Source organism: Manacus vitellinus, unplaced genomic scaffold (genome assembly GCF_001715985.3).
Source record: "Manacus vitellinus isolate BGI_N305 unplaced genomic scaffold, ASM171598v3 scaffold_29_pilon, whole genome shotgun sequence".
NCBI lineage: Eukaryota > Metazoa > Chordata > Aves > Passeriformes > Pipridae > Manacus > Manacus vitellinus.
The window spans coordinates 3,584,722-3,606,775 of NW_021940207.1; the positions used below are offsets into that span (position 1 = coordinate 3,584,722).

The 22,054-nt window shown below is 44.4% G+C and overlaps 1 protein-coding gene across 1 annotated transcript; it reads left to right on the top strand.

Annotated features, from left to right (window-relative positions):
• Window positions 1–2,277: 2,277 nt before the first annotated feature.
• On the top strand, window positions 2,278–21,812 carry IQCG (IQ motif containing G). The gene is made up of 10 exons (XM_029960756.1): window positions 2,278–2,370; window positions 4,197–4,340; window positions 7,720–7,964; window positions 8,951–9,079; window positions 10,977–11,058; window positions 17,208–17,369; window positions 17,987–18,061; window positions 19,598–19,729; window positions 20,970–21,071; window positions 21,563–21,812. The coding sequence occupies exons 2-10, from the start codon at window positions 4,215–4,217 to the stop codon at window positions 21,683–21,685; spliced, it is 1,176 nt and encodes a 391-aa protein (XP_029816616.1). The 5' UTR covers window positions 2,278–2,370; window positions 4,197–4,214; the 3' UTR covers window positions 21,686–21,812.
• Window positions 21,813–22,054: the final 242 nt, after the last annotated feature.

Sequence of the window (22,054 nt, forward strand, 5' to 3'; positions counted from 1 at the left end):
AGTGACAGAAAACACGTTTCTACACTGAAATCCCTGTAATGAAGTCTTACATCCCTGTGTTTTCTAGATAAGAACAGCTGGCAGCACGTAGTCACCATTTCCTCACATCAGAGTCATTCCCTCCCGATTCCTCTCACTTCCCTGTATGACATTGCCACACATTCAGGTGCATTTTCAGACCGCTTTAGGTGATTTAGGAACTTCCTCCAATAGGAGATGTGCCCTGGCTGGCCGGGCTTTCACTGTCACTTTGTTCCCGAGTGCTTTGGAATGTGTGCTCAGAATGCTTTTATGAAAACATGGATCTCGAGGAAAATCTACTGACATCTTGTCACCAGCTGGGCTTGGAGAGCTTGAACCTGAGGGATTAATTAACTGAGGAGTTGGAGTGAGGAATTAAATCCCCATCCAGGAGGAGAGTTAAATCTATCTGTACTTTGCTGGGCAAGTGTAGAAGCTCTCGATGCCTTGTAAACATGTAGATGCAGAGTTTTTCCTTAGAGAGATTAAACTGTTAGAAAGTAGGAGCAGAGAAGTGATGGAATATAATGAACTTTCCAAATTGTCTGTTGACTTCTACTTTAAGGAAGAGGTAGAAAGCAAAGCAACACTCAGTCATCTACGCAGTTAACAGTATAAAATACGAGCATGGAGCCTCTACAGAGAAAGGACACAGTCCCTGCTTTGAGGAGAATACAGTGCCTGTGAAAACACTGTTTTCCAGCAGTAGAGATGCCAGAGCCAGTAAATGCTCCCTAAATCTTATATTTTCCTATCCCACATAGTTTTAGTCTCATTTGGGACATACGGCTGAAAGTAGTACCACATCTTTCCTTCCTGGGCTCTCCTGGGTTCTCACTGGTACAGCCTCAGAGCACAGCAGCTCTGAGGGAGTCTTTCTCCACAGTCAGGATGAAACCTAAATTGCACCACTAAGCCAAAACCAAGATTACTTCAGCTTTTCAAGGTTTCCCTTTCCCCTTCCCCTTCGCCTTTTTTTTTTTCAAATGAGCGCCTTCCATTCTAACATTCGTAGCCAGAGGCAGAGTTTTTTAAGGCCATTTTTTTTTTTTTTGTAAAAATGAAGCTATTTGTGATTTCTGGTGCATTGCTGCTGTGGTGGATGTTCAGCACCTCTCCATGCCAATCACTTGCCAAAGAGAGCAAAAGGAGATGTGACATCCTCAGCTATACATTTTCTCACTGGAATTCACCAGAATCTCTTTAGCTGACTCAAAGGGATGCTGCACAAAATGCTGCCTTTGAAGCCATTTTCATGTATCGGGCAGCAGGGTGGGAGAAATGAACATCCAGGGCTCTCACACAGCAGGGGGAGTTGCAATCCCCAAAGGAACAGGGGGCCAAGCCTTTTTATACAGTTGTTTTAAAAATTATTTCTTGATTTGTTTTCCTTTCCCTTTATATCATCAGGGAAAGAATGTCAACCAAAACTCCTGGGGGAAGCTGAATCCTTCACATACTTTTTTTTTTTTTAATTATTATTAATAGAGTTTAATGAGGGAGTTCAGCAAACACAGCAATGAAGGGCAGTGCCAGTGGCTGCATCGGGAGGGTCTGTGGGCACTGCATTGACACTGAAATCCAGAGCAAGCAGCTCCTGTTTGTAGTGTTTCCTAATGCCCCAGACAGTGGTTTCCCTCTTACTTCCAAGTCAGTATAAGCCCAGAGCCTACTGGCTTGGCATGTGGATCTCCTGAGTGAGGATAGGGATATAAGAGGAGATGTACAGGAGGAGCAAAGGCTTTAGAGAAACATTCCAGTTAATTCTCTCTTGGGCAGAAGCTGCTGATGAGAAAGAGGAAAAGCTGTTGCATCCTCCTTTGTTTCCAAATAGGTCACTTTTTCCTATGAGAGCTGCATTTTTTTTCTTTCAAAAATGCTGCCATAATCATCTGTCACGGCTATCTCCCAACACATCTTTTTTCATCATATTTTTAGCATTAGGACTGCACATGTAATAGATTATTCTCATGTTGTTTAGACTCAAAACATGGATCTTAGATTTCTGAAAAAGACAAAAATGAGTAAAACATTTAAAAATATTTTATTAGTGCCTGTGAACTGGAAAAAGACACTGTCTGACTTTCTTGATGTAAAAATACTTAATTTCTGCATCTCCACTTCTATCATTGTTTCCAAGGTTGAAAAGAAAGGAAAAGTGATGGGTTTAGTTTATTATACAGATTATTTGCTATTTATTTGTTAATGCTATTATCGGATTCCTATCTCAATATGTTACTTTTCTTTTTTTTAAATTAAGATAAAGGAGAGGAAAAAAATCTCAGAAGCAAAGGGATGAAATCAGTTCCATCTTTGTCATCAAAAGCCCTCACAGTGGGATTATATTAGGTAAGTGGGTATAAATAATACAAGGAGGACATTGAATACAATGTTCAGAATCACTGCTTGGCTGTTATCTTTTCCTGCCATGATTCTTTTCCTGCCATGATTTAAGCAGCTTCTTGAAATAAATCAGGGTGCCCCTACCATTACTTTGTCTGAAAGGCTGTTCCATATCTTCATCCATCCAGAAGTTAGAAACCTTATCATAATTGCTTGGCTTAGGGGAAATTACACTCCTTTGACCCTGGGCCAGTATTATCCTTTAACTTAAATACCTCTGTGTCTCCCTGGTATCTGCTCTTCCTATGTCTTTACAGAGAGCAATCCCAGTCAGTGCCCCTGGCACACTTTCCAGCTGTAATCTTTTCCACAAGGAGAGCTGTGTCCTGTTACAAAGGACAGCACATTTCAACACATGTTGCATTAAACAACTTACTGCAACAGAGGGACACCAGGAAACAAATATGTAAAATCGAAGTTATTTTTGTTTCACCTATTCTGTACTAACAGACATCAAATAAACCTGAACTGAGAAATGGCCCTTTTTTCCTGAACACATGAAATTAACTTCATGTTCCAACTGGAAATTGATATATTTTCTTCAACAAAAACAACAAAAAAGTATCAGGACAAATGATAACAGCTTCAGAGAGGTTATAGCAAGTATGCATTTTTTTAAACACTTGCTTATGAAATATCACTGACTTCCAGTGATCCAGAGCACAACTGCATCCAAACCTCTAATTTTCATAGAATTATGGCCATGTCTTATGCTAACAGGCACTGTCTGATGTATTTCCTTGGCACACTTACAGATTGGACTGTAATATTCTGCAGGCCTAGAATATGTTTATTCAAGGGTTTTACAGATGGCACAAACCCACTTGTAGGTACAGCAGCCAAATGAAGGTTTTGTTAGTGGATGTTGATGCTTCCAATTGCAATGCCACTCAGGATCTCAGCCATCACAGACTCCAGTTGTGCTACACGTTATACAATAAATATCTGGTTTGTACGTGCAGGCTTTGGAGGTATTGTCCAATGGCTTATTAAAACATTGTAATTCTCAGATAATTTCTCCATTATTGTGCATGTGTTTTCTTAGGTATCTTTTAATAGCAAATTTCCACCTTTCCCTCAATGTGCTTTCACAATATTCCACCTGTAAGCAAGGCAAAGGGGTGCTTAAAGTGTATGTCAGAGTAGTTCCATGTTTGAAGAGCAATTTAAAGTGAAATAACACAGAATGTTAAAGATAGTTTATTTAGTCCAAGAATTGCTTCTTGTTTGACTTTCAGCATCTTAAGGTGGTAACACTTCCTGCTGAGGGGACTGGGATCATAGAATTGTGAAGGCTACACAGTAAGTAACGAGGAATGATTAAGCCATGAAGGTTCACGGTCTGTGATTTTATAAGACGTCAGTTAATTTTTTCCTTTCAAAAAAGGCACCTTCATTCTGTTGTTTCCCAAAGTCCACTATGAAACACTGCTCCCTCTTGAAGTGAAGGATGAGGCACCCCACTCACTTTGTGCCCCCTATATCCATTCCCTCCCCAGCCTGTCCACCCAGATCTGCCGTAGGAGGGACCAGGACCTCTTTGTTTTGTGAAAGCTAAACATTCCCACTGTCCCTGAATGCAGCCATTAGCAGAGCACAGCTCCTCTTATAAACAGTGTATGCAAGGCTATAAACAAAGCCAGGGAAGTATATGTAAGGCTGCAAATAAAGCTATTTCGTGTCTACCTTTAGTTTAAACTACTGTTACCAACATTACTAACACCATAGTGTTTTTCTGATGGGTATCTTTTATCTTTGTTCCTCCTGGCAAGGACACGGAGACTAAACAAATGGAAAAAGTCACTCATCTGGAAGCTCTGCTGTTTGCTGCTGTGCTGGAGAACTGTGTCGATCAGCTTGAAATTCTTGGGTATATCATGCCAATTTCAGACGAGGACAAGACAGACCTCAGCCATGTATGTGCCTATATCCACACTGCTTAAAAAAATATATATCTTTTTTTTTCTTGGCTTTTACCAGCATTTTTTAAAAATCAGTTCAAGTATTTTTTCTGTGAAAGATCCATGACCCCTGGGTGGAGAAACACAATAAAAGTGCACAGATGACCAATTTTAATGCTTATACCGCAGCACCACTGAGAAGCCTTTGTCAAGACTTTGCAGAGGACCCTACTGACCTGTAATGGATTTCCTGGGCTAATAATTTTAAAATCTTGGTGGTTAGATGACTAGCAAAGGATTAGGGAAAAGGAAGCAAAACATATGTAGGTTCTTATGGAGATGCACAGCTATTTTAAAAGTAGAAATGAATAGAAGGTTTGAAAGTACTCAAACCCAGGGTAATTCTGTTCCTCTCTAAGTCCATGATAAAGTTCCTTTTGTTCCCACAGACAATGCATTAAGAAAGATGCACTTCAAAATATATTAGTAACTACCCTTTCTCAGTGATCACTAATTATTAGTTGATTTCTAATAGGTATTGCAACTAAGAGGGTTTGGGCAGAGATATGAAGAGAGAAGGCCTAGTGCTCAGGCAGAGGTTTGTTGCTGTGGGGGAAGGTGTTGTGATGTTTCTGGTGGCTGTTAGACATAGGAAACAGGATGGGACCATCCTGAGGGGTAACTGGTTCTAAGTTCTGCAGTCATATATTTTAAGTGATATAGCAGGCTGTTTCCAGTTTTAGCAGGTTTGAAACTTTTTTAAGATGAACTCAAGAAAAAAGTGTGAGACCAGGACGGAAATAAAAACTGGGATCCGAGTTTTCACATCTAACGATGTTCACTCTGTCTAATGTACCAGTTAAGGATGCCAGAGGAACACAAATAAACATGTCTTTCACGTGTTTCCTTGCCATACTACCTTTTCGAAAAACCCATCGCAGAGCAGCAGCAGCCGGAGTTACAGGAATTTCAGGGCGGGAACGATGCTCAGACTGTGCCATAGAGGGCACTCCTCCCCTTAAAGACTCCTATGAGCCGGCGTCATCTGTTCGCAGAGGATGCTTCTCCCTCTCTGAGCTAGTGGGAAACCTCTTATGTGCCAGCAGCAAAACACAGAAAAAGAGCGTTTCTCTGGGACAGTAGGAGTTCTTCAGACACACAGATTCAGGCTGATAGACCTACTGAAGGTACACTTAAATTATAGAGAAAATACCTTCACTTTTCAATCACAGATGCTCATTTTTACCAAGTCACTGCTTAGTACACAACTTTATCCCAGATAATAAGCCTTACTTCTGCTCTTAAAGATGCCAAAACAAATCGAGAAGGAAACAATTTAGAAACAAGAAAATGGCTTAGGGAAGCGACTTGCTAACTTTGGTGCTCTGTAATTTGTTATTCCTCCCTGTTTCTCAGTTTCCACTTGCCTGTTTTCATTGTATTTGTAGAAGACCTGTATTTCCAAAGCACCCTGGAGCTCTGTCAGTCAAACAAATCAATGGCATTTTTAAAGACTGACATCTAAATGTCAGTTGATGACATTTCTAAGAGGATTAATCACAGTGTTGGCCAGCACCTCACTGATTTTACCAAATTAGATGCTCTTGTACACTGCTTCACACAGTGCATCCCCCAGAGGGAGGCAGCCTTTCTATTTGCTGAATTTTGGGCAACTGACAAAATTCTGTTAGGAGATGGTAACACAGGCAGTTTACAAACTTCTTGCTCTTACATAGTTATTTGGTCATGTGTAAGTCCCCACTGTTTACAGACAATCCAGTTATTGCCTGTCTTGAATTTTCCCAGACATTAAAAAGCATCTGTCAGAATACTCATAAAATCTACATGATATTAAAGCAGTTTGTTTGCCAAAATTAGTTCTTTCTGAAGTACAGCCATCACCAGCCAGCTATTTAACCTTTTTTTACTAATTAGCTACATAATTTTCATTGCTCTGAGTATATTTTGCATGTGATTCATTTAATGTAAATTTAACTGTCCAAAAATTAAGCATGTAGTCACTTAGCCTCCTTCTGTAGTCAGTGAGGAGTCAGGTGCTGACAGAGGCTGATCCATCCCATCCAGAGTTGTCCAAGACATTGATAAGGAAGCAGCCCTTTGCAGTACCCTCACAGACCACTAATGGAGCCTCACTTGACAAGTAACTTTTTGGAAGTACTCCTGGCATCCACAGCTGCTGCCCTGACCACTTGTTTTTACTCTGCCCTCTCTGCACTCTATTGGCACAAATGTGTGTGTGTGGTTGTTGAAGAATCTGGACTGAGAACTGGTGCTGCCAAAAATAACCTTTTTTTTTTTCTCCTTTTTGCTGGAAAATGTTTCATCACAGTGAGCTCTTTATCCATTTCCCAATGCATCCAGGGTGGGGAGCAGGCAGCTGTGGACGGGGATGGGGTTGGCAGTGACTGTGTTAGCTGGTGTCAGCACTGCTGCTAGGAAGTATTCAGCCACAGAGGTGTCAGTAGGCAGGCAAGAAAAATTTCTCTTTTAGTGTCCCAGAGTACACACCTGCATTCTCACCCATAGCACATAAAGCAGAGAAATTCCTGGAAGCAAAAGCTTAGCTGATTTTATAATTTTTCATTTTGCTTTTTCTGGGCCTTTGCCTTTTATTAATAAAAGTGTACACGTCCACAAGATAACTTTCCATGCAGAAAGAGCTGCCAATATTTTGAATTTCATTTTTGAATTCATGCTACACTTCCTCTGCTGTCACTCTCTCAAAAAACCTGCTAAGCAGATAGCTGATGTCTGTCGCTTTTATTTCCACATGGCTCTAGTTATAACACTGATACTGTAGGCAAAGGTCGTGGTGACAGGCAGTGGGAAATGTCTAAGATGGAAAGAAGGCAGAGGGGAAACAGGCTAACAGTCTTCCAGTGCATAAAAGCTGCTGCAAAAAAAGGAGGCAATGATTTGTTCTCTGTGCCTACAGAGACCAGGACGACAAGCCAGGGGCTCAGCTGCTGCTGAGAAGAAAAAACTTTCTTACGGTAAAGATTGTTGAGAGGTGCTGGCACTGGCAGGAGGGTGTGTAGTCCATTGCTGGAGGCCATTAAGGACATGTCAGGAATGACATAGTCTGAACCAGCATCTCTTGGAGCAGATGAATTCACCTCTTGAGGCTTCCTCTAGTCCTGTCACTTTAGGGCTTTTGGGCCCATAAACATCAATTAGCTACACTGTGTGCTCAAAGCTAAGCAACATAAATGTTTCTGCTCTTCCACTCTTTGCAGATTCTAACAGGCACTATCAACTGCTCTTAGTAAAGCTTTATTCTAGTTTATTATTAATCTTTCTTCTTCTCACATAATGTTGCAGAGGGTTTATTTCTACTGCTCAGTGTGCAAGCAGGTCTCTTCTTCCCTTTTAGACTGGCATCCAGGAAATGAAAGAAATTATAGAGACCCAGAAGGAGCCGGACATTAATGACCCAGAGCTTATGTCAGCAAGGCAAGAGAGTGAGGAAACAGTTACCTCCATGGCCCTGAAAAACACTGAACCCAAGCAGCAGATGGGGAAAACTGAAGATGGGAAAAGCACCCATCAGCCTCCCAAAAGGGACAGGAAACACAGCACTGTGACTGCAGAGAAGCTCAGAAAAATTGAGGCTGACAGGTGAGTGAGGCACCTGTGGAGGATGCTCAGGTGTTAAGTTCTCAGTCTATTTCTTGAAAGCAAAAATACATGCACCCCACTCTCCCACTGTCAGAGTGCTTCAGTCTTGGTCCAGAAGTTCCTCTAAGGATAACAGTGGGATTGAGGTTCATAGGCCATTCGGTTCTGGCCATTGCTTGTCTCTGGATGCCCCATAATGACCAGTAGTTTATTTTGAATGGAGCTGCAAAACATTACCCAGTTGATAATGGTTGCTTGGGTGGAATTCATGCCAGACACTAATCAGTGCTGATGTTCTGGTACCTGGAGTCAGGTTCCCTTAGCAGATCCCACAGGCAAAGTGGGATCTGAGCTTTCTTCTGAACTCATTCTGCAGGGCACACAGAGTTTCTGTGGCAGTTAGAGCCATTCTCCTTTATAGAGCAGATAAGACTAAATATTTTCTTTCTTTTTTAAAACAAACTTTATTCCTGCACCTAATCCAGTGTCTTGATTTACAGAAATACCAGCAGCCTTTGGTTTAAAAGACAGACGGGGGAGCTGCCAAAATATAAATGCCATATGCACCATAACCTTCAATAAACTGGACAAGCCCATGTTATTTGTTAAGATCAGTTTAGGGCTGTACTGGAATATTTTGGCATCCAGATATCCCCCCACAGACACACTTACTTGCATCCCCAGGTCTCATTTTCCAGGATCCACCTATCTGTCACCACAACTGCAGGCCAGCAGCCTCCTTCCTTATGGCAGCACAGCCAGCATTTTTAAATGATAAACTTCAACCAACTCCTAATACAGAGTTTTTCAGATGTACAAGAAGCAGATACCATGGGAGAAGCACTCCTGGGTTTGGTAGGATGTAAGAACAGAAAAGGGATCTTTTATTTCCTCACCTTTATCTATAAACAGTAATGGATAAAGGTGCCAGACACTGTAGTACCAACACCTGTAAAGTACTGTTGTGTTCCTTTTGTTCCTGGCAGGCAGTATGCAAGTGATGTAATTGCTGTCACTATGAAAAAGATGCAGGAATCGGGAATATTTAACAGCCTAACAGAAGCTAATGAGAGAGAGAAGGAAGAAAAGAGCAAGTATTATGATGTCCTCATCAGGTCAGTGTTGTGTTCAGTTCTTCTCTGCTTAACTGCTGAAAGCCAAACCCATTCCCACTCGGTACATGCTGAAAAGGAAGAAGACCCAATAAAACCAAAATACAGAAGAGATTCTACTTTTTCAACTTGAATTGTTCTGCTTGCTTTACAAACTGCAATTCTTTTCCCTTCAGAAACAATTAGTGAATGGTTCTGATACTGATCTGAGCTAGGAATCGCCTGAGCTTTAACCACAGTGGACACATCAGTGTCTGCATTAATGCAAATGCTGTCTCATTTCAATTAAAACATAATGTGATGTAGGAGCTCCCTGATCTTTAACTCCTGTCCCCAGTGAAAGCCAGAGCAGCAGAGAATCTGTTCAAACCAGGGCCAGCAACATATGGCCTTTAGGTTGTCTGATGCCCAGGAGAATCCGCTCTGACCCATATGCTAATTGGCTCCCCTTTCCCAGCAGCAGTGAGGGTTCAGCACAGATGGTGACAGAGGAATTGTCTTACTCAAGGCTAATCCACCAGCCACTGCACTGTAGATCCTCTTCTGTCCCAAATCTTTCAGGGTACAGGTTTGTTATCATCTCAGCACTGGTGGTTCCTTACCTCAAATTTCTTGGAGTTTTTTTAGCATGCAGAACTCTGGTTCAACCCCAAGACTGTCAGAGAGAATCACAGTCATCAGACAAGCATTTGACCACTTTAAAGCTACTTTGCTCTGTGTAGCAGCTCAGGCCCATCATTTAGGGTGCACAGCAAAGCTGCTCTAAGTCATGATTTGTCATGAGTCCAACCTACTGGAACGGCTCCTGCGGTGGCTCAGGGGTCTGCCTCCAGGGCAAATCCCCAGCTTCCAGTGGAATGTGTGATTTCAAGCACGAAACCCAACTCTTCCACTGTCTAAAACCAAAGGATTTATTGTTTATCCATGGAAGGGACAAAAAGCAAAAATGAGAGTAGCAATTGGTTGTGGAATAACTATCCACTACTGGAGGGCAGAAAGGAGCAGACAGATTATAATGAGAAAGTACATAATGCTTTTTATTCCATTCTGTGAATCATGTCTAGCCACTCTGTTCTTCTGTACATTCTTTTCATGGAACGAACTTGATCTGTCTTTCAAGATAATAAATACTTGCCTGGTTTTGTGTGAATACACTATGAAAGGCGTCTTCAGTGACACTGGGACTCCTTATCAGGAGCTTTTGTTCATCACAGTCAAACTAGCTAAGGACTCAGAAAATTAAATGCATGTGTGATTGTAAGGTTGGGATAGGATACAAAGTCTCAGGTGCCAACTGTAGTATTTACTGGTTTTAAATCAAATCAGGAGCATAAAAGCTTAGATAAGTGCTCTGACTGAAATAAGATAATATCACCTAAAACATTACTGCATCTGCTTTGTTTTAGACAGATGGACCTCTCCAGCTTTTGGCCTTCACTTAGATCCCTTCACAGATCTCAGAACCTAAGACAGTGTTTTTCGGAAGATTTTAAGTCTAATATGAAAAAAACATTCTCCATACATATAATGACACACAAGCTGGCACTCTGCTGCTCAGACACACTTCTGCACAGAATCAGAATCTACTGAAATGTAGAAACTGTGACTCAATGACAGGCATCTTCCCTTTCTGCTATAGGAATTGCATCATCCTTAAGTCCACTCCAGGCTTTTAACAAGAGCATCCCCTGGTTTTTTGGCTCATTCTCCCTTTCATCCCCATCCGCCTTGCTCCCTTTGTGCACCTCTTCTTTCAGGATTTACTGAACAAGTCAGTAGTTTTGGTGAGAAGTTTCTGTTTATCTTTCCACAATGTTTCAGGAGACAGGAAGTTCCCTTTCTAGGTAAACAGCTCTTGTCTTTTTTGATACATTGAAGTGATTGTATTTTCCCACTTCAGGGAGGAGGAAGGAAAGAAGGAGATAAAGTCACTCCAGAAACAGCTGCAAGATGTCAAGAGACAAACTGCAAAAGACCTTCAGGTGAGAGCACTTAGCACTGGGCATTGTGCCAGGGGGGAAGCCTGTTAGCAAGCTGGACTCTACTGCCCAGGATCTAGTACTCAGGGAGGACCTGTGGCATCCAGAATGATCCATCATTTAGGAATACAGAAGTAGAATAAATGCAATAAGGATTTGTATTTGGAATTAGCCCACTAATGACTTTGAGAGCAGTGTCCAGAGGTTTTCAAATGGGAGCTCAAAATGCTCATAATCATCACGATCAAATTGGAATATCCTAAGAACACAGCTGGGAGTGGCAAAGCACAGATACCTGCAATCAGTGAGAAAAAGGTTATCTGCAGATAGCAGTATCTAAGGTTCTCTCATACTCATGTGGATCATCTGGCACAGAAGAAAATGTGACAAAGAAGGAATGAGAAAGAGAGACACTTTGTATAGGGGCAGGTCATTTTTCTACCTACATTTTTGTCTGGGAAAAATGCCATTATAGTATTTTTCTAGGCTTCCAGACATTAGAAAATCCCAAACATGCCTACACAAGGGCAGATCAATGTTATTGCACATATGCTGTCAACTTGATCTTTCTGGAAAGCTTCAGCCCTTCTGTCTGCATCACGCAAATAGTGTGTGCACGAGCAGTAAATCTGGGGCATTCTGGAAACGTCAGACTTGCTACACAAGTGCAGATCAATTCAGTGGCTTATCACTGGTCACTGTAATGCTCACCAGACAGCTCAGACTTGATGCTCATGCAACATGGCCCTGCTAGGGCAGGAGACAGTGTGTGATAGCAAATGAGCGAAAGGGTCAGGGCTGTACAGGGGCTGGAGGAAGGAACAAGAATCTGACACTTTGTTCAGTAGTGAGCAAGAGGACAGCAAGGGCATCTGAGGAAAGAACTGGTATCACTGAATTTTGTCTTTGGACAATAGCATAGACAGTAATCAAGCCAGGATATAGTTGACTACACAGAGGAATTTTAAGCCACTGACATGCCGGTGAAGTTTGGTTTGTAGAACATGAAGGTTTTGTGTTGGCAGCCTGGATGCATATGCAGTGGAAAGTTTAATTGTAAATACAGGATGGTTGTAAAAAAATGATGGATCTTTTTGCTTCTGCACATTGTCCCTTCTTAGTCAGGCTCTGATGGCTCCTGAGAAGTTTCTGTTCTCCCACTCCCCAAGCTAGTGAATGCAATGAGGGAGTTCTCCTTCTGTGTAGTGCTCCTCAAACCTCACCACGTCTGTGTATACAGTATATGTACCCAGTTCTGGTTTAATGCCTTCCCAAGGTCTGGTATGTGGGGGGCTGTAACCATCCCACCTCGCACCAGCAGCAATGTCCTGGCACTGTGCAGAGAAGGGGCACTTCTCTGTGTCCTGACCTGCACCTCTTCTACCTCTTGCAGTCATAAGAACGTGCTTCTCCTTGTCCCTTCCGTGCTAATCAGTTCTTGGGTTTTGCCTCATCAAGTGGGATCTGCACTCATCTGGTATTTAATATTTTAATCTTAGAAGTCCTTTTCTGGGCTTCCTTATAGTTTCGGCTTTGGTAACAAATCAAAGACAAGACTACTTTCAAGTACTGCTTTCCTCCCGTGCCAAAAATAATGGTGTCTCACTGCGTCTCCCAAGGGAGAGTAATTTCTATTTGCTTCATATGGGATTTTCCCGTAGGCAGTTTTACAGACACTTGCATGATTTGTCACCTTGCCAACAAATTAAAAACAAAAATACAGCTTGCTGATTTTGGAGTACTTTGAACAACAATAATAATGCATAGACCTGTAGACAAAAGCCTAACATGGTTGTCTCCAGCCTAGTGGATGAGAAAACAAAAGCAAGCAAATCTAATCTTGGAACCAGAAAAACACGGCCTTTGCTTCACTCATGTTTCCTGTGTATATGTATTCTCATTCTTGCTACTTCTTAATGAGATGCTAATTAATACTTTATTAGCCTGCTCAGCTCATTTTTCTTTCTAATGGAACACAAATCAAACGTAAATGTTCTTGTTTTGTTTTCTTTCCTCTTGGAAAGCACTGACATCTGTAAAGGAGCTGAAATGATCTGTCTGGTTTTGCTCTTACCCCTCCGTGCAGGAGCAGCACCGGTAGCTCAGGTTTGGCTGCAGGGCTCTGTTTGCTGCTGCAGTGTTCATTTTCTAGGTTGTATAAAAATACTCACTTTCTTGGGTTTCCTGGACAAGTGATGGCAGTCTGTACAGGTTTTGAAACAAATTAATACATAGAATTATACACCTTAACATAAAAATTTAGGAATGTAAACTTTAGCATTCCTGCACTGTTCTTTGCCCAAAGACTTTTTATGTCCTGCAGGTTTTGTGTACACTCGTGCCATACATGTGTGCAAGTGTGGTGTAACAGGCAGTAAATATTGCAGCTACCAACCAGACAGGAATCCAAGCCATCGCACCACGGTACCAGTGAAAACAGGTCCATAACTTCAATTCTGTGTGGGCTGTCATAACACATCCAACTCCACTGTATCAGTGCCCCACCTGGTCGTGCTTTTAGTAGTGTGACTAAAATCCATCATGTTTCTTCCCTTTTCCTCTCCCAGGAAATGCATCAATGGAGTGTTCTAGGGAATGTATTAAACATATATACACAGCCACTGGTGCATGTTTCTACTGGAGAAATGCACCAGGTGATTACAGTAGAAGGCACAAGGTTTGTGATGGTCCTGAGCTTCTGCATGACTTCATTCCACTGCTGGCAGAGTCCCAGGGAGTGCAGCAGGACCCAGAGCTGGTGCACCAGATCCAAACCTGGCTCCAGAGGGGCACGACTTTCCACAGGAGTGCTGCTGCCAAGAGGTCCTGCTCTCTCTGCAGCTGCCTCTCACCAGCTCTCTCCTACAGTTGCTGGGATGGTACGTGAGCTGGCAGAGGGCTGCAGAAGCTGTTCTGTTGAAGCTGGGTGACCTGCCGGCCCCTCTGTCCTTTGGGCCCTGACATTCCTTGGAGGTGTGCAGCATGGGGATGTTCTGGAGCTGGGACAGAGATGCAGGCTGTGGCCTCACTGAAGCGTCTGTAGGGCCACACGTTGTGGTTTCAGGGGGAGCGGGTCCAGGCTGCAGCAGGTGTGCAGATCTAAGCATATCTCCAGGCTCTGCAAGCTGAGATGCTGCAGCTGCCAGTGAGAGGCTTGAGCTCCGAGGCACTGGGTGTGGGAGCAAGGCAGAGGCAGCAGGGCTCCCCACCGGGGCTGCCGGCACGGAGCACAGCACCCCTTCCCCTGCCAAATGGCAGCACGGGGAGTGCTGCTGGCCGCAGGAGGTTCATCTGACTGCTGGGGAATTCCTCAGACTGTTTACTCCTATTGGCTACTTTTGTAACCAGATGTATTTCAAATGACTGTAAACACTAATTGCTGTGGAAGAGCTGGGAGATCTTCGCGGCACTTACAAGAGAGATAAATCAAAGTAAATGAAAACACAGGAGTGTAGATAATGTCTCCAGCTAAGTGCAGTTGTTTTTGCAGCCAAACAGCATCTGTGGGGCAGACTCCTGGGGCACTGGGTGACAACAGACAGGCCTCTGAGCTGATGTCTGTGACTGAGAGATCAGAGAAAATCAGCTTGTTTACCTGCTTGTGAAGCAGACTGGCTCCTGACAACTATTTCCTGGGTTTTGATCTTGGTCTCTGACAGTTTTCTGATAGTTTTGGACACAAGGAATGATTTTGCATCTTTGGTTTGGCAGATTCAACACTGAAGTCATCCCAAATAAGCAGCCCAGAGATTTACTGCATCAGCTATGAAAGCGTTCCGTGTCCTGGTGGGGACCTTTGCTATGATAAACCAGAACGAATAAATATTAACTCATTTTCCCAGTGCCTGTCCCTGAAGTTCAGGGAACAGCACCCTCTGCAGATGGTGCCCACAGCTTGTGGGCATTCACTGCAGCATTTACTCCCTGCAGCCGAACACCGAAAGTGCCCAGATCTGCAGTGCCAGGCCCAGCAGCAGGAGCTGCCCTCATCCCTGCAGATGACTCTCCCTCTCCAGGCAGACGCTGCTGTAAACCACCAGAGGGGTTTTGCATTTCACTTCCAGAGGGGTTTTGCATTTCACTTCCCATCTGCTTTGGGTTGTGTAACTAAGCCCCCAGACTCCCCCACCTCTAACCAGGACGTTTTACAACACCGCAGACCAAATCCAAACCACAAACATGCCATACAACAGGGAAAACAAACAGAGCAGATGGGCCCCCATCCCGGCTGAGGCCTGGGGTGCTGGGATCAAAAGCACTTTTTGCTTTACTCAAATATGAAATGAGAAAGAAAATAACCTGGTGAAATGTTCATGCTCTTCTCATATCTCTGAGTGCTTTGTAACCTAGGCTGAACCCTTCTTTTCTAGCCTGTTTGCAGATCTTTGGCAGATAGGATTAACACACTGACATCAGCAGCACTTGACTTCCCAGAGGCTCAGCACCACAAAACATTGTTTTTTTTCCATTAGCATCTCCCCATTCTCTCTGCCAACCCCTCAGTGTAGACACGATTACACCATGACCCAGGAAGACAATCTCAAAATAGAGTGTTACACTCACCTCCCATGTCTACAGACTGGGAACACAACCCCTCCCAATAGCCACCAAAATTCCATGCCAGGGAAAATAAAGGCCATTACCAGAAGCCTTAATAGGGCACAAACAGCTCATGTCTGTAGCTGTCTGCAGTCATATGATGATATGTCTGTAAAATAGTATCTGATGTTGGAAACCTTCAAAAGCATGAGAACGCCTGACCTTTGAACCCCCAAAACACCATCAGCCAAGGGCCCCAGTTGTCATGAGCCTCATAAATGTACTTTACTCTTCCTAACTATGTCAGACAAGGAGTGCAGAAGTAAGGACTTTCCTTTTAGCTGCTCCAAACTCTTCTTATAAGGAAACCTTTTCCAAATGAGTCATGCTGCAGAGGCTTTCAAAGGCAGCACTGTTGAGCTGGCTTCTTCCTGTGGCATTTTTCCATGTTTACACAGCTAAGGAATGTGAGGTACTTCACAGACAAGATATGTGGGCTTCAAAAGGTTTAAATGCCGGCACTTTGGCATTTCATCTTTATCTTCAGCTGTGAGGTTTGGCTGATGAATATCAAACCCATCACAGCATGGCAGGAAAGCAAAGAGAAAGTCTATGACAGAGCAATTGGGTGCCAAACCAGAGGTGTTCACGTTGATCCTGCATAATTGCACAGGAGGCTTTGCTTTGATGACCTTCTTAACTCTCAATACAAAAGTCTAGAGTTTTTCATTTTACAGGCGGTTCTTCCAAGTTCCAGCCCTGAAATGATGAACTTTTATCTATTACTGAAAGAAATTAATTAAAAAGGAGTAAACAAAACAGCAATCCCAAATCAAGCAAGTGTGCTTTGCTTCCGGAGCACACTCCAAAAGCTGGACAAACCACTCAGGATTCTTGCCTGTGGGGGAGCTCTGGAGAGCAGAAATAGAAAGGGAAAGCTCAGCTCCATCACAAAACAAGGAATGGGGAGAGGCTGGGAGCTCATAGTCAGCTTTTCCTTGACACTTCTTCCTTGCCCTGGGTGTATGTTTTTGTAACAAAGTGGGCACCATCTACCTGTTAAGATTTCAAGAAATAACTGTTTAAACATATAAGCAAGACAGGATTAATTTGCACCTGTTCCTAAATTTGAGTTTATATAGTTGCTGCATAACTAGAAAAAATGAATCCAAGGAATAAAGTTTACTTTAGGATAACAGACTTTGGCTTATGTGGGGCTGAGCCATTATCTTCCTCTTACAGATGCTCACTCACTGAGATGGTCTAATCCAAGAAGTTAGTATAAGGAAAGCCTAGCTTTAAGTGGCTAAAATTATTTGGCTTCTTTCATGTTTATACTAAACATGTCTGAATCCATATCTGCACGAGGGACCAGAAGGCCTGGCTTCTCATCCCACTCTGTTCATCACTCCACCGTATCCAGAGGTAATCACTCCTTGCTGATGGGTTTATTGCCATCTATATGAGTTACAAATCAAATTAACCTTTGAAGCAGAGGTTGAAATAGAGCAACATTCAGGGAAAGTGTGAAGCCTATAGCCTTGTCTCTTCTGAGTTTAACATTCTGACTTCAGTCTCCAGGCTTGCTTTTGTGCTGCTTTTGTCTCCACTAGAACCGAGACAAGATCATTGATCGCCTCAAAGACAAACTCCAAGAGAAGACGGCCAAACTGGACACAGAAAGCTCCTACATGAAGAAAGACACAGACCTCCAGATCCACCAAACCCAGAGGAAATGCAGCAAGGAAGAGAATGCCCTGAACAATGAAATCCAGGTAAGCCCTTCCCCATGGCCCATACTGGAAGGCATCTCCAGTCAGTAAAGGGCAGAGTCCTCCCTTGCTCCCCAGATGCCCTTCCTGTTCTCCATTATAGTCACCACCACAGCTGTTTGAACTGGATCTGGAAACTCATCGAGGTTAGAAAGCTTTATATTTTCCATTGCTTCTCTGTATGGTCCTGCAAACAGCAACAGCACAGATGGTGTAGCTGCAGGAGACAGTGAATGCTTAACATAATGCCACTGTCAGAAAACCAGACCCACAAGTATGTCCAAAGGGGTAGTTACAAGGGTATTTAGCACACAGGCAGCCTGAGCTCCCAGCATTGCCCCCATCAGACTGTGCTGACAGAGCTGCTCCTGTGGACCTAAGGTGAACTGGACTAGAAAACTGTTTTGGTTTTGCAAGCATCTTTTTTTGACTGATCAAAATCTGATCTAATTGTCCCTATTTCATGGATGGCCCAGGGGCAAGGACTGCCTCAGTTAATTTTGTCACTGGAAAAAATGTCCGTGGACTACACAGAGCTCCAGCACTCTATTTTGGCTTTCAGCAGCAGTGTGTTACACACTAACACTGACTCTCACATTTTCTGTCTGCACTGATCACAGAACTTGAAGAACAAAACTGATGAGGAGATTCAGCTCCACACAGAGACAGAAAATTTCCTCAGGCAACAGTATCAGGTATGTGTGACTGCCAGCTAGTGCTTAAAATAGCAACCTATAAACATTGTATCATCAATTAATACCTAAAGAAAAACAGTTACTGCTCCACAAATGTACCAGGTTCATGGCTGCTGCAGTTAGAATGATTACTTATCCTCATGTCTTAATTAACCCAGCTCTCCCAGAAGTGAGATCTGCTACACATCGGTACATTTCCTTAAAATTAGTGTTCATGTAATAATTGGCATTGTTTATTCGGGTGTCGCAAATTTTTCCTCCCTCAGGTAGTTGTATTTGGCTGATTGGAATGTTATTTAGACCTTCCTTGGCAGTATCTGGGGCTCCCAGCACCTCGGGGAAGAGCACCCACTGCCCAAGGGCTGCACAGAGGGGACACTGAGGGGGGAACCACACAAACTGCCAGACCAGTTTTGCCTTATCTTTATCTGAGGAAGAATCAGGGCTGGAGAGTTGCTAACCCACAGCTATTGTGCACATTCTCAGCAGTAACCAACCATGAATGTCCCTGTGGTGTTAACATTGCAAAGCCTCTCATAAATGATAGAACTGGAAGAAAACCTGTACTTCTGCAGGGTACCTGATGTCACTGCCAGTACAAAATTTAATAGGAGATAATACATTTTTAAAAATGTAATTTGAGTGCAAACCAGTGCTGTATCTTGTGAGCAATTAAACACTGCTCTGTACCCCAGAGCCTTGCTCTGATCAATGCTCACAGCAAGGGGACTGTCCAAGCCCAAGCTGCAGCCTGTCTGACCTCCAGCACACAGCCAGGCACAGCCCCTCAGTGCTCACACAGCAGCTGGTGGCTTTGCAGGGGCCCGCAGAGAGGAGGATGACCGTGCCCTCCATCTCCCTTGTGTGTCCAGCTGTGATGCCGTAATAAGATTGATGCTTTTCCTCAGATTATTTTTCCATGGAAGCAATCACAGTTGTTGCTATGGAGAAGTCATTGGTGAATGGCAGGAAGTCATCTGTGTGACTGTTTCAGAAACACCTGCCCTATTCACGAGTGAGACAAAGCCAAGTTCACAACCTGAAACAGCGTGAAGTGCTGTCCCCTGGGACCTTATTCCTGGTGCTTAATCCAGAAAGCAGATAAGGAGTCAGGCAGAGGATGAAACCTTTCCCATTGACAAATTGTTTTTTAAACACTCCCCCCCATATACACACGAAGAATGGCTTCTGCTTGTCTCTTGCTTCACCAGGACTGACTGTGTACAAAACTAACCCCCAGTGCTTCTCCATCCCTCATGCACCCCTGAAAGCCCAACCCAGTCTCCTCATCCCCAGTCCAGTGCCGTGGCTGCCGTGGTGAACTCCAGTGAGGGGCCTGCAGGCCAGCAGCAATTTATCCTGTATCCAGTAATTTTGTCCTAGGGGCTTGATCCTTCCAAGATGAGCCAGAAACACTGACCGTGCACCATTTACAGGACTCTCACCACCCTCCTGAGAGCAGGCCATGTAATAGCAGCAAACCTCTCACCTGTGCACTCTTTGCACCATGCTGAGCACCAATTCCTCCCCATGCAGAAGGTGGAAGAGAAGCTGGAATACTGGATGCAGAAGTATGAAAATGACACTGACGCGAAAGAAGTAGAACTGGATGACCTAAGAGCGTTGAAGGCAGAGAACTTGGAAACAATGCAGAAATTTGCCAAGGAGGTAAGACATCAGCAGCATCTCAGTGCTCAGCCACGCAAAACTGCACCGGGCTTTTTCCTACCCTCATTCAGATAAGGAACCAGGACCATGGGAAAAAAATAAATCAGTAACTTTGAGGCACAGGGTCCAATTATAAACACTGGTCCTGGGAAGGCAGCGACTGAGATGTCATCTTCCATTTGCCACCTGTGACATCAAGGAGGGATGATAATATTTCCCCTACAGCTATTTTCAAATACCAGCAAGTACTGAGAGAGCTACTGACAGCACTTGTGAGGGGCAAAGACACTGTCCCATCCCATCAGTACACCTCACCTTAGTTTGCTGCCTTAGTCTGAACAAATCTGCTTCTTCCAGCTCCTTCTAGCAACATCAGGGTAAGACAGGCTGGAACTGAAAAAGGCAGCTCATCCCTTCCCGCAGACACACACATTCCCAGCTGCACAATGCTGTTATCAGGGAGCTGGTTCCAGTTAGAACCATTCCTGCCCCACACTGGGTTCTTGGTTAACTACTGGGCTCTGATCACAGTGGAACAGCAGCACAGGGCAGAGGGAAGTGTCTAGAAAAATGTGTGTTTTAAAGCCAGAAGGAATTAACTTGTAATCATTCCTTACCGTCACTGGGTCTGAGATGATGGGACTGGGTTTGATGTTTTCCTCCTTGTGGGCTCATTTTTCACTCTGTGCACTGTCATCTCAGAGTCCCAAGTGTGTTTGTACATCCTCTGCTGCTCAGCCTGAGGGACCACACGTCCTCCCCACCACCAGCTGTTGCCTGGGACACCATCAGACAGCCATTTTAGAGCACGGGATCAGGGGTTAATTACACCCAGGCCTTGAGAGGTTCCACTTTGGCAGCAGCTCGAAGTGCCTGAGGACTGACAGTGGTAATGAGCAACATTTGCCATCTGCATTCAGGAAAGATCAAACAAAGGAGGTGGGGGAGGAAGGTCCACAGTCACACATTACCCCTGCGCTGCCCTGGAGCTCCCTGGTGCACAGAGTGGGGACCCACCCCATGACCCACAGGCCTGAGCAGTTCTGGCAGGGCTGTGGGAAGTGAGTAGCAAGGATGAGACACGTAGGCAGCCAGAGGAGAAGAATCCTTGCACCAGGATACAGGTGAACCCTGCCCTGCCCTGGCAAGTGGCTGGGCACAGTAAGCCTCAAAGGCTGGCCCTGCAGTTTAGGGGATGTGTTTGTCATGTGGCTTTTGCCACCCCTGTGCTCTCTTGCAGTGCCTGATGTTCGAGGAAAACATCATCACTGACCGGACAGAAAAGAAGGATAGAAAAAAACAACGAGAGCAGGACGCCCTGGAGCTGAAGAGCGCCCTGAAGGTAAAGGGGAGCAATGCTGAGGTGATGCTGCTCCATCAGCAGCTGGGAGCTAATAATCTGTGCCACAGGCTTTGTCCAGGTAGAAAACGGCCCCATAAAGTTGGCTGGTGTGGGGTGGCACAAGCAAAGGACAAAGCCTGTCCCTTTCTGACTCAGAGCCAGCAGTTGGCTCCAGGTTTGAGATGGGAGCCAAAGGGGAGAAGCCAGTCTCTTGGAATGATCTGGGGCTGTGCCCATTGCATCAGCTCCACTGCATGGGTGACACAGGGAGGGCCATGGGGCAGTGCCTCTGCTTGTCCCTTGCCACCAGCCACAGATGCCCTGCCCTAGCTGTGGGTGCTTCCAGTGCAACCAGGAAGGCCTGATGGCTGCTGTGTGGGCTGGAGGTTCCCTCCTGTGTCTGGGGAGCACAGGAAAGACTCTCTGGCATTGAGCTGTACCAGGTACCCCAGCAAGAAATTTCCCCTGAGGCCTCTCTTTCTCACTTCCAGGTGCAGGCCTGGTGGAAAGGCACGATGGTCCGCAGATTCCTTGGCCCTTACCAGGCCCTCGAGAAGCTTCTGAAGGAACAGGCAGCAGTGCAGACAGAAACAGGGAAGGAAAAGAAAAAGTAAAGAAAGTAAAGAAAGTGCCCACAGATGTGCTCCAGGTCTGTTGCTGGGCAGAGCACTGCAGTCTGTCTGACAGGACAAAATAAACCATATAACAGAGTTTGGGCAATTCTGGAGAACACAGTTCATGACAGACACAGTTAAGGTGCAGCTGCAGTCAAGATCTTGAAGCTGCCCTTGTACAGCCTTTGTACAGCAGAAAGACAGTTTCTCCAACACAAAGGGGATTTGCATCAAAGCAGTGAGAAACACAATATCCCCCCAAACTGCTTGATGGGAATAAGACAGATAGTGGGAGGTAATCCTGTTACCAGCCCAGTAGCTCGCTGGCATGGGATGCTTTGCACCCAGAACCTCCTGTGCAGCCCTCAA